This window comes from Lepidothrix coronata, unplaced genomic scaffold (genome assembly GCF_001604755.1).
Source record: "Lepidothrix coronata isolate B3197 unplaced genomic scaffold, Lepidothrix_coronata-1.0 Scaffold209, whole genome shotgun sequence".
NCBI lineage: Eukaryota > Metazoa > Chordata > Aves > Passeriformes > Pipridae > Lepidothrix > Lepidothrix coronata.
The window spans coordinates 1,360,354-1,372,989 of record NW_016690389.1 but is presented as its reverse complement, the minus strand read 5'-3'; the positions used below and the strand labels follow the sequence as shown (position 1 = coordinate 1,372,989).

General features: G+C 36.8%; 1 protein-coding gene across 4 annotated transcripts in view; it reads right to left on the bottom strand.

Annotated features, from left to right (window-relative positions):
- Nucleotides 1–12,636, bottom strand: part of CAMSAP2 (calmodulin regulated spectrin associated protein family member 2) — an 87,869-nt gene that overhangs the window by 4,057 nt on the left and 71,176 nt on the right. For 2 of the 4 annotated variants that reach the window (XM_017832928.1, XM_017832926.1), the window contains 8 exons: nucleotides 10,655–10,725; nucleotides 10,076–10,145; nucleotides 7,059–9,267; nucleotides 5,846–5,982; nucleotides 5,080–5,300; nucleotides 3,944–4,016; nucleotides 1,822–1,937; nucleotides 735–853 (listed from right to left, as the gene is read on the bottom strand). In XM_017832928.1, the coding sequence (XP_017688417.1) occupies nucleotides 735–853; nucleotides 1,822–1,937; nucleotides 3,944–4,016; nucleotides 5,080–5,300; nucleotides 5,846–5,982; nucleotides 7,059–9,267; nucleotides 10,076–10,145; nucleotides 10,655–10,725 (3,016 nt within the window). Of the gene's footprint in view, nucleotides 1–734; nucleotides 854–1,821; nucleotides 1,938–3,943; nucleotides 4,044–5,079; nucleotides 5,301–5,845; nucleotides 5,983–7,058; nucleotides 9,268–10,075; nucleotides 10,146–10,654; nucleotides 10,726–12,636 lie in introns of all 4 variants that reach the window. The other 2 variants (XM_017832925.1, XM_017832927.1) reach the window with 1 other exon arrangement.

Genomic DNA, 12,636 nt, shown 5'->3' with positions numbered 1-12,636 from the left:
AAGAAAGGTCAAAAAATACTGCTGTGAAATTTATTCCGGAAAAGAAACTAAGTCCGGATTCCAAGTATCTGTGTTGGTTTGATCTATTTAATCTGTCATATTTGTCACAGCTGGTAAAAGGAACAGTCCCATTACTCTCAAGGCTCAGACTTCTGTGTTATTTCTTTTGCATGGAAACACACTGGCCTCTGAGTTCTCACCCTTATATATTTGTGCATCTTCATAAAGGTTTATACCAGCCTAAGAGAAAAGACTGGAAGGCATCTTCCTGTAACAGGAAGTCCTGAATTTGCCCTACTGCTTGGAAACTTGAGAAGAGCCTAGAAGGGATGTATTTCAGTTCTTTCTGCTCATAAGAGTGCTGTGCTTTAGTTCTAAAGTTCCCAACCTGAGGATCTGTATGAATAAGGGAAAACAACTCTGTGAGCAAATTATGAAAGTCTACATATTGAAGTTCCCACATAAAACAAGCAGTAACTATTAATTAACCTGTGAATTAATTCAGCTTCCTGTGCTGCATGTACAACACGACAACTATTGTTTCTAAGGCCGTGGAGAACATTTCTGCCTACACTAGAAGCAAAAGTTACAGAAGTTACTCAATCCCTTCACTAAAAGCTGCCATAACCTCAGAAGGCTCCTTTCAATATTTGCACTTATACTTAAGGGTCTCCACAATGCCTGACTGTGGCTTGACTTAGGTGCTTAAGCTTTTAGGGGAAAAATTCCCTTACCTCCAGTATCTTTTTCTTTTGACCTTCATTTACTTTTCCAGCCAGGCAGCAATGTGCCAGTGCATTCTGAATTATGTACTTATTGGATTTAGCACTGGGTTCTTTGAAGAGCTTTGGTCCTATGGAAAAGGAATGACAAATCAGCTAAGTTAATCAATAAGCCAACAAAGAGTTACTTTAAATGCTGTGAAGCACTTTTCGTATGGACTTTTTGCATGCATAAAACCACAAATCCAGGAATAATACAGAATTAGGACAGAGACCACAAATTTCACAAACAAGTAAAATGTCATTCTTTCAGCTGTGACTGAATTTACTTACAAATGTGTCTTTCATTATTAAATCATTATTAAATCATTATTATTGGCAGCCTCGGTAGATATATTTTCTCTTGGAGAACTGTTTTTATGGACAATAAAACAATTTGCTTTTTCCTACTAAATTTTCAGTTGTCCAGGAGAGAGCAAAGTCTTTCTTTTTCTTTATCTACACCTATGATTTCAAGGGTGAGTGGTATAACAATGAAGCAGATGCAGTGCTTAGAGTAACTCTTGCTTGTCCACTTTGGAATTCCAGAGATCTTTTACCCAAAACCAGAGGTAAAAGTTTGGGCCTGAGACTTATCAGGTTATTCTGGCTGTAAAAAGACTTGATTCATCTGGTTGAAGGAGAAATGTTTGTTTTAATTGCTGAAATATATGTCTACTTGTATTAAGACCATTTGAAAAAAACAACATATTAATACCAAGTGCAATTTGGTCTTTGATTTTGTAACTCTATTGTAAATTGAGCTGAAATTTCAACTCTTCTTGCCTGAAGCACACAGTGATATGTGAGCCCATTTGGTGTTCTGAGCCTGCCTGCAGTTAATTCTGCTTATCACAAATGCTGCAGAGTCAGTACTTTTGTTTTGGATCTATAATTTAAACCTTTTATTATTACCCTCTACTTGAAAGGAGGTGAAAGTAACATTTCTATCCAAGTGTCCTCAATCAAGTTTTAGGAAGATAAATCAAGATAACTGGAAACTTTTCATACACAGAACCGCTATTAGGCAAGTACTTTTCTGAATATTGTTGTCACTGACCTGTGTACTCTGTAGCAGAGGCAACTGAAGAAGTTGTAGATGCATTTTCCCAATCTTTCTCTCCGTTACGACTACCACACCGACTTGGAGATAAAAATCCTTCCACAGATTCAGACCTAAACATTAATTTTAAAGTCTATTAAAAATTTACAGCGTTCACCTGAGAAGTCTTCTAATACAAAAGGAAGGCAAACTGCATTAAGGTAAAACACAATGATTTGAATTGCAGACTATAAACCTAAATGCACAATATTTATTGAAAATATCAAAGGAAAAATGAGTTCACATACAGTATAAAGTGTTTTGAGTGATGCAAGAAGTTGATATTTAGGTGACATACATGTTAGTCAATTTTTGGGCTATATCTGAGGGACAGAAACCTAACAGATATTCTTGGTTGTGAAAATATAATTACTAAGTGGAAATTCGGGTTACTTTGAATATTGGTACTGGAAAAACAATTATCTCATGCAGTGAACAAATCAGTTCTTGATAGAAAAATGAATATGAAAAAAAAGTTTAGTTCATTTATACTGATCACTGTAACAACTGGCAGTGGGCACTGCTGTATTTAAGACAGCAAAACAATTTCCCTTCTGATTTTTGTTTTCACAGGCAGTAACTTCTGGTACTGTAATTCTTCAGGATGCACTCAAATGTGAATAGTTTTACATATAGAAGTCTAAGCAAGATTCTTAAGTTTTCTTAAATTATTACAAGATACTTAAAACCTTTTTTGATTGTGGCTACTGCAAAAGCCAGTCAAATTTTTAGCTCTCTAAGTGAGAAGACAGGCACAGAATAAGATAAAAATGGCATTATATCAGCATTTGTGTGCACACTCATTTTCAGTAAAATAAGCAATAGAGGAAAATCCAGTTTATAATATATCCTACACCTTTTGTGATTAGCACCTGCATGAAGAAGATCTGAAAGGTATCACTGAAATTCTGTCAGTGGTATCATCAAAAGACAATTCTGATGTGAGGACAAGGTGACAGTATGGGTCTGGAAAGATACTGAAAATTCTTTCAACTCTGTTACTTTTAGCAATTTGTACTGAATTTTATAATGTTTTAAAAGTCTCAATCCCCTAAACCAAATCCAAAGCCAGAGGAAGATGTACTGCTCATTAGGAGCACAGTACAGCACTGTACAACTACAACTCCATAGATAGAGGTCATCTCCTGTAAAGTCTGTGTAGATGAGCAACATCAAGCCTTTTCTAATACCTAATATAGCTGGAAGAAATCCCCATCTCAATTAACACTGATAAGTTTTAAGAGATGACAAGAGATGTTAGGCTATTTGGATAATTTTATTGAAGTTTCTTACATAATAACTGGAAAGTCAGTTCTCAAGACTTCAAAGTAATTAATTGAAAAGTCAACTGAAACCAGCAGCAGGCATGCCAGAGCTGATGAGTAATGCACAACAGCCATGAAAACATGGCATATGATATTGTAACATGTAGTATTCCTTATCAATCCCTTTTTTCTAGTTTGCCTTTTTTCCCAAGTTCTTTTCTATACAAAAGAATTAGTGTTTGTCTGAATATAATTAAGTAGTTACATAGAAATAATAATTTTCCTCTGAATGATAATATAGGGTTTTTTATGTTTAATTAAAATGTTTCTGTTGTTTTCAGGTGATTTTTAATGCGAAATAAATTCTGGTATTTGGGAAAGGTTGAAGTCCTAGTGAGCATTCAATAATTTCCTGCACAACTGCTAAAGGAAAAAAAAAGAAAAAACAGAAAAGAAGCTTCTATGTTAAAAAAAAGAAAAGAAGCTATGTAGCTGCACGTAGCATACAGGTTTAATAAAATATCCACAAGTTGAGACTTAAATACAAGCAGGTGAATTAAAGAGGCTGTGTGAACAGCATTTTGTTTTGACCTCATTTATACCTGCCCAACTGGTTTACTTGGTAAAATTTGCAAAACAAATGATCATGGCTCAGTTCCCTAATGCCTGACAGTGGAAACTCTCCATGTCTCAAATCAGGAAAACATACTTGTTCTCAGAGTACACAGTATATATGTGACCTCTTTAAAATTCATGCTTGTTTTACATAGCTGATTATCAAATTTTATGAAATGAAATGGTTATTTTAGCTTTACCTTGGTGTTCTCTTGCCTGACTGCACACTCTCATTGTCCCCTGTATTCAGCGATGCCAATGAAAGACTAGATACTGAAAAAACACGATAAAGCTGTGAACCTGGATAAAAACAAAGTTAAAGCTTATAAACCTATGCAAGTAGTAGAGTCTGTTCATTAGACCCAACACCAGCATTTGAAAATCAGTAGGAGCTTTTACACCTGAGACTAACACCCATACATGATATACCTGCATGCATATGTGGTGTACTTCATGTAAACACTTGTTGACAACCAGCCATTGGCAGCCACCAGGAATGGTCTCAGACTAAGTACCAGTGGGAATACTGGCACTATGCAAATCAAGGAATGCAATCAAAGTTAATAAGTCCTCATGAAAGAGAGCTTAAGCACTTAATTTAATGCTTGGGATGGATTCTTGGAAGGTGTTAATGAAATACTTTAAATTACCCTGAAAGATGGAGGGAAGCAGCCAGAAAAACTGCAGGAGAATAACAAGGTTACAGGAGGCTGTAAGAAAAAGGATCACTGAGCAATCTGGTTACTTTTTTTCTAATTGAAAGGTGGCAATACTTCTTCCAATCATTACTGCAGTTTTTTGGTATCTAAAAGAATGTAAAATTGTTCCACATGATTAGTGTTGCTATGTTGATAACTACACATGCAGTAGGTAAGTGAGCAAAATAGGAAAAAACCCATGAAATATGAAAGAAATTTTTTAATTTTGTCTTTATTAAGTGGGAGTTTAAGTACTCCTACCCTATAATCACCACTTTATTTATCAATCTCTTATCTCCCAACTTTTATTCATTCTTAGCTCTACAGGTGCAAGAAGAGATCAGTGAAGAAAACGTGGGTGTGTGTGAAACTTGCACCACACAGGGGTGTCTCCCCTGGGTTCTCACGGAGCCAACCTTTTTGTTTGTTGATATATATATATATATATATGCATGCATGCATAGCAGGTAAGTGACATTCACCTTTCCATTTCTATTGGCAAATTTGGCTTTCCAGTTTGGTCACGTGCAGCTTCAATTTCGCACAAGACACTCAGGAAGGCACGTGCTTGTTAGTACCAAAAACCAAGCTGGTGTTTTAGCATGAACAGACTCTTTTTCCAAATAAACATTTGTTACCTGGTGGACCTTTGATTGGTGTCTTAGGTGATTCAATATGATCCCTATGAATAGATTTTGGACGTGGCTTTTTTTGTTTGATTGAGAGGGAACGTGGCTTTATGACAGTATCCATGTCTTCCATAAGCTTTAGTTGTTTCCTTCTCATATATTCCTGCTTAATAAATTCTCGCCGTGCTCGCTCATCCTCCTTCTTCTGACGTTCCTCTTCTGTTTTGCGTCTTAAAAAAAAAAAAAAAAAAAAAAAAGAAGTAAATTCTCCTGTAGGAACTTTCCAAACAACGTATTTCAGTGAGGACAATACAGGCAGCAGATTGTTGGAACTTTAGAGCTCTCAAACACCAGTAAGAGACAATTGCCTTTTTTTTTTTTACAATTTTCAGACAGTTTAAATTTTTTGGGATATTGCTACTAATAAATTCAAACCCACGTTTCTCATCTTCACTGGTGTGACTGAGTGAGCACTGTGCATTTGTGCAAAAGAAGCCCCAAGAGATGCACTCTCCCCAGAATGCCAAGCGGGGCAGGGCCTGCTCTGAAATGCAGCGCTCAGGCCAGCACAGCTCATGTGTTGAGCCTGAGCTATAGACTGATGCCACCTGCTGACTTGCAGGGCCAGCTGGGCTCCCCAGCACATCTGGCTCTAGCAGTAAATACCTTGGATATTAGGATGCAATGTTTTGACATGCAAGATACACTTTTAACTAAACCAGACGTTTTTACGTTCACCACTACTGATCATTTGGATCAGGACATGTAGTTTTACCTTGTCTCTTCCTTCTTATGTTCTAGTTCTGCTTCCAGCTGCTGCTTGCGAAGCAAAGTCTCTCTTTCCCTCCTCAAACGCTTCTCCAACAACGCTGCTCGTTTCATTGCCATATCATTTTCTGCCTTTTGATCATCCTAGCAACAGTATTTGAAAGAAAAGGACTCAAAAATATTAACATCTCTGAATTCAGCAAACTTGATCTTGCCAAATCATTAGACACTTAATTCTGAACACTGGGTTGCAATATCCCAACATACTCTTGTAGTATTTGGAATAAGTTTATTTTAAATGATTTTTCCTAAGACTGCTACAAACTTTTCATAATGGACTTTTTCCTTCCTAAATCAAAGAAAATTCAACACTGATACAAGAAAACATGCCAAGTGAGATATTTTAGAGTCAGATCCCATTCGGCATAAACCTCTGCATTCAGCTTTGAAAGATTCTAGGTGTATGGTAACTTATCACAAACCCCAGTAAATATGCAGCATATAGAAGTAAATTCTGATCAAGTCAGATGTTTTGGTAGAACTGAGGAATGCTTCCAGACAAGCAAGGTGCATCTCAGATACGTGATACCCCATTTTGGGGTATTCCAAATGGAAATTCAAAATCTTGATGGCTCTCAGTGTCTAGACCACTCTGTTACAATGGGCATTGTAGTTAAAAGCCTGTCTGAACTAGCTCTTTAATAAAAAGTCACCGAGGAGTGCTCCCAAATACCAACTTCAAAAGGGAGACTCAGAAGACTATACTTCGTTAGCCAGCCAACAGAGGAAAAAAGGCTCTCCGAAGTGCAATTCAGAAACATTACTCATTTTTAAAAATGCAGGCTGTTATGTAGTTCAAAAGCTTTTAGTTAAGTTTGGGGTGCAATGGGGAAATGAGGGTGAGATGTGAGATGTTTAATTAAGGTCACCAAAGATTATGTTAAAAATAAATCTACATTCAGCATGCATCTTTCTCATCAAAAACTCCAAGCACTCTTCCACAATTATGAGTGGAAAGTTTTGGCATGCTCAGAACTGCAATATTGTAGAATATTTACCACTGTTATGATGCCAAATTAATCAAGTGCAAAAGATAAGCTTGTACATTTAGAGTTGCAGAACCATCTGTTTTGACTTCAGTCATCACTGACATCCACAGTTAAGAAGTTCCTTTTCACATGAAGCTAATAGCCAACATACACATTCACTAGTTGTCTTACCTTAAAAAAGAATCCACAGCACACTTTCTGGTCATCTTCAAACTGTTCTCTATCACTCTCACCTTCGTATTTCTCAACAGATGCTTCACTTTTTTCTGGCGGCTTCAAATCTGATAGGGAAACTTCAATCAGGTTAGCTGTTTTGGGAGCTGGAGGTGGTAAGATCGGTTGGTTTAGCTGATCTTCATTTGGAGTGAGGCAGACTGTTTCTGTGATAGGCTGAGATAATACTTCAGAAACATTAGATTCAATAGGCTTAATCTCCTTTTCCTCCCCCTTCTGTTCACACTGTTTTGGCAATTTTGGTCCTTCTTCTTTTGCTACCTCTTCTGTAGACTTGGCTTCCTTCAAAAGATTTCCCTTTAACTGGGGTTCACTTACACGTTCACCATCATCTCCGAAGCAAACAAATGATCTAGTCTGAATGGGAACCTGACTTGGAGAAAATCTCCTCAGACGGGGAAGACTGTCCACAGAGCGTGGGGCAGTCAAGGTACGATTTAGAGGTGTTATTTTCAGTTCATTTGGCCTAGGAGTCCTTTGCATTTTAATGTGAAAAGAGGCATTCTTCCTGTTGGAAGACTGTGGAGATTGATGTGTAGAGCGAGGAGATTCCTGTGAGAAAGGTGCAACAGCAGATGGAGTTCCCACTTGCCTTGATGACTTAAAGTCCCGAATCTGTTTCTGAGGAGAAGGCTGAGGAGGAGAAATAACCCAAGCCTGTTGCTCTCTCATCTGCATCAACATCTCCTGCTGAAGGGACAGACGTTGCATTTCTTGTTGTAGAAAGTGTAGGGAAGAGTTTAGTTTTTCTATAGATTTTGTATATTCTAAGAGATCTCCTTCATTCAAATTTTCTTCTGAGGGGCTTGCTAAATTCCACTGTTTTTCAGCATCCACGGAAGTAGCAGGAGATTTTAACCATTTGCTATGAGAATTTTCAGGGTTTTCTTTTATTAATTCTGAAGTCTTACTAGTTTGGTCATCTGATTTTTGAGTTTCTTTTTCTTTCAACCGATTATTGTCAGTGAATACCTTTTCATCTTCAGCTCCTGCTGCTTCTTCTCGGAGAGGTGATACTCCATCACCTTTCTTTTTCACAACATTAAGAAAGGCTGTTCTTCCCATTTTCTGCCGCTGCTTTGTGAATGCAGCTTCCATTTTCTTCTTTTGTGCTTCAATGGCTCGCCTCTTTTCCTCTAGCTTCATCCTAAGCTGTACCATTTCAGAAGCCAGTAACTGTGTAGTGTCTCTTCCCTGAGGAACAGATGCCTCCTCGGGAATATGAGTCCAAGCAACCATATGAGGGATGTTCAGCTCCGAACCTTCTGGTGTGGTTTTCTGAGAACTGCTTCCACTGCTTTTACTATCTGTGTGATTCAACTTCCTGAATTTCTGCTCTGCAAAGCTGGTCATTTTAACCCCCGAGCTTGAAGAGGCACTGCTGCCTGCCTGTGATTTAGTACTTACTGAGCTGGGACAGGGACTTAACTGATCTCTGTGATTGCCAGCTCGCATGTCATAATCCTGGAGAAATTTAGATGGTTCTTCCATGTCAGAGTCCATGCTTACAGTATAATCTCTCAAAGAAGAATCCTCATCCATTGTCTCTGGAATATCTTCTGAAGGGACATGTATTCCAGTATCTACTTCTGTAGTGTCAGTCACAGGACTCAGAGCACCTTTAGTGTCTGTGATTATATCTGGGGTAGTCTGATTTGGTTTAATGTTTGAATTCAAGATGCTCATTTCCCGATTGTGAAGAAAGAACCCATTTGTAATTTGGTCTGTTTGGAGAAGTCTGGGAGATTTTTCAGTGTCGTGAATTATCTGCAAAGCCTCTTCAATGCTTGGTGTCTCGATCTGATTCCCAAAATCATCCAGAACTGCCCTGTTTTGCAGAGCTCCATTTGGAAACCTGTAGTGGCTGCTCTCATTGGCATTTCTTTGATTTGCATTAAGAGACTGATTGGCCTTTGTGTCTTTAAGAGCTATCATATCCTTTTCTTCTTCAATATCTTGACTTTCCTCTTCTCCATTTACTGGTTTGAAGGACAGATTTTTTCTAGAATGTTTCGGCATGCGGTTGATGTTTCCTGCAAGGCCTTCATTACTCACAGATCTAGGAATTCCTCTGCTTGGAGTAGATACTGGAATGCTTTTTTCTTTGTCAAAAGGAATGTCAAACGAAACTCCATGTAATGATGACCTAACAGAGATCAGAATAAAGAATGTAACTGAACAACTCATGGTTATTAGTAATAGTAATAATGAAATATTCATATTTGGTTTTAAATTATTTTAAGCTGGTAGTATTAAAGGCACTGTTAGTACTGTATTTTGCCTATCTTCAAGTATAATAAATTCACATATATTTTTATCTATTTAATAAATAGATATAAATACAATAATTATTTAAAGCACGATAAAATAGCACATAACATTTTCTTCAGAGTCAGACAATGCTTTTTATTACTTTTGAATAAGTTTTGGGCATTTTAGCAATATAGGCACTGCCATCATAGATCAGAAAGAAGTTGTGAAAAGAGACAATTTACACACCACTACAACTCTTACTGTTTTAACTTTAGTTTACACCCTACAGATTAAGAGTTTATGACTGGTCTAACTGAAAAACAAAACATTCAGCCTGATTGTTCTTAGTATCCACAAAATAATACAATCTTAAATGCTACTGAGTTCATTAGCCATGTTATTCTTACTGCTTTTAGTTCATTGTGATGAGTAAATGTGAACATATTTAACACCAACAATTCAAATATCTGAAAAATACCTCTTTCAATGTAAAAAATAAATGATTTCTTTCTGAAGATTGTTTCCTGTTCCTTACAAGTTCTTAATCCATGATACATTTTTCTCTTTTTTTTTACTTTTCAAGTAGCTTACAAGAATTCTTATTACAGGACTGTGAAAATCCAATTACAATGGAACATTTTACTACTACTCATGACCAAAAAATAATAAATTTTTAACTGCCTCAGTTAAAGACGACTTACCTTTTTTCTTTGGGCCATGTCCCTACATACCCATCTACATAAGACATTGATGTGGACCTTCTGATGACTCCTAAGTGAAATGAAAATAGGACGCAATGTAACTGCTGTGAAAAATGATTTTAACATCACCTTCTGTTACTTTAACAAATTAGTTTGCTTCACTACTCGGAACACTGCAATGGCAAAAACAAGTGTTTATTATTGAAAATAAAAGTAGAGGAACTGAGCCAATTTCATCCTGAATATATATTATACCCCTCATCCCTCAAAGAATTTGCTATTGAGTACAATATTCTACAAATACTACTAAAATATACTACAGATAGTTGTTGTAAGCCATCTTCCACACAACCAAAACAGAAGTTCAATTAAAAAAATACAGACAATATATGAGGTACAAACACAAACTTCCCATTTATACACTTTATAAATTACAGAACTCATTCATTAGTCTTTCATGTAAAGGTCTCCAGTAATTTCTGCATAAATAATGTTTGAATAAATATATGCAAGACAGCAATTTAGTCTGAGGACAACACCTTGTCTCATTGCCTCTTCCACCCATTTGTAAATTGTTACCTGGAACAGATGAATAAGGCTGCTGGGGTGTATGCAGTTGGTGAGACGGTGGGTAAGCTGGACTTTCCAATCTATAAAACAAGAGATATGAACTTAGAAACAACACATCAAAAGCCACATTATGAAAAGGCAACCAGACTTCATGTCCTGGGCCAAAACAGATTTATTTTTTGTGACAGGGAAGAAAGTGAGGTCCATTAACATACTTGTCTCATAGTGTGTTTCATGCAAATGTGTTTATTAGAAGGTTCACATTTTTTTAGTAAAAAGTCCAAACATAAACATGAGCAAAATGAGGCAGCTCCTACTGGCCTCAAAACTGAGTGATTGCAGCCAACATCACATACTTTTCATGTGTTTCTATTTTCATTTGCTTAGTCTGAAACTTCTGCTTTGTGTCTGGACTGCAATATGCACTAGAAGTGGATAAAGAAGATTTTGTGATAGACATGGCTTTATAAATACACAAAATATATTCACTACTAAAGAGTAATTACAGAGATTTCCTCTCTTTCTACTTACACAGAGACTTTATTTTGGTTCATAGAGAAGGTCTGTAATTGGCTGTGTTAATCCAGAATCGGATTAACATAATTCAATGTTTTGATCAAGGTGCTTCTTCAGCATCAGAACAAAGACACGTACATAAAGATGCATGGATTTGTAGGTAAAACACTTGTAAAGAAGCCAGACTTCAAAACTACGCTGGATTAAATCCTTTCATGTTTTGAATTTTGTCCACTGAGTTGAAGAGCACACTCCCAAATTCACATTTTTCAATCAGTAATTTTCAGAACATTTGTTTAGTGTTATTATATTATATATGCTGTATGATGTAGAAGCGTCTACATAATATTTGTAAGAAGGATATTCACATCAGTTTAAGAAAAGTAATGTTGTTTACAATCTATAAAAGCATCTTTCATATTATTTATTATTCAAAATAGGTTGTCATAAATTCTTGATTTTTTGTGTCAACAACACTACATGATGTATCTGTTTTACATATCATTTGAGATTTCTGTGAAAATTTTAAAATCATAATTTCTAAAAAGTTATCTTGAAAGAAATGCTCTCTAAATTTCATCCAGCAGCCTGTGCAAATTTGCTAACACAAAGAAAATTTATGCACTTAATTTTTCCTCAAGGAAAGACTGGTTCTGGCACCAATATTGTGATTCCATGGCAACCTTAGGCATAGTAACTGCTCACTGTCACAGTCCCACTCCCTCCTCTGTGCTGGATCTGGCTCTCCATCCCATGCTCTGACTCATTTGAACAAGCTGAGGCGACAGAAGAACATTCACTTTTTCCGACTGGGTTAGTTTTTCCTGTCTTTGTGCACTGAAATGGCAGTTCAAACACTCAAGGGGGCAGGAGCACACAGCTGGGACAATAAGGAAGGCCAGGACCAGAACATCCTGCAGTCAGGTCTGTTCTGCCAGGGAACCTGCAAGCCCATGTGTTTGATTCCTACCATCTGAAATTACTTCTTGGGCCCCTCTTTTGTCCTACAATCCAGTGACCTATCATCAAGTTGGATGAAGTACACTGGTTTATGAGGAAAGATACAGTGAATCACTTTGGGAACCCCTGCTTCAAAAGAGATGTTCAAAACTAGTTACTTTTTCTCCTGGCTTATAGGCTAAGTTTACACAAAAATAAATTCATTGCCTACAAGGGAAACACTTCAGATACATACAGCAAAAAGATTTGGAATCACAGCATTTAATGGTAGTAAGAAATATTACTCCCTTATTAAAGTCAGAGTAGATTTCTAAAGGCTAAAAGCACACTCAGAAATCTTAAACCTCAAATGAATCTCCACAAACCTCAAACCCAACCAAACACCCACCCCTTCCTCCAAAAACCCCATCCAAAAACAACAGAAAAGGCTAAACAGCATTATCTGGGTTTGCAATCAATAACTTGTCGAATATTCAATTAAAATGCTAATTTTATCCTTCTCCTCTGTACCAGAT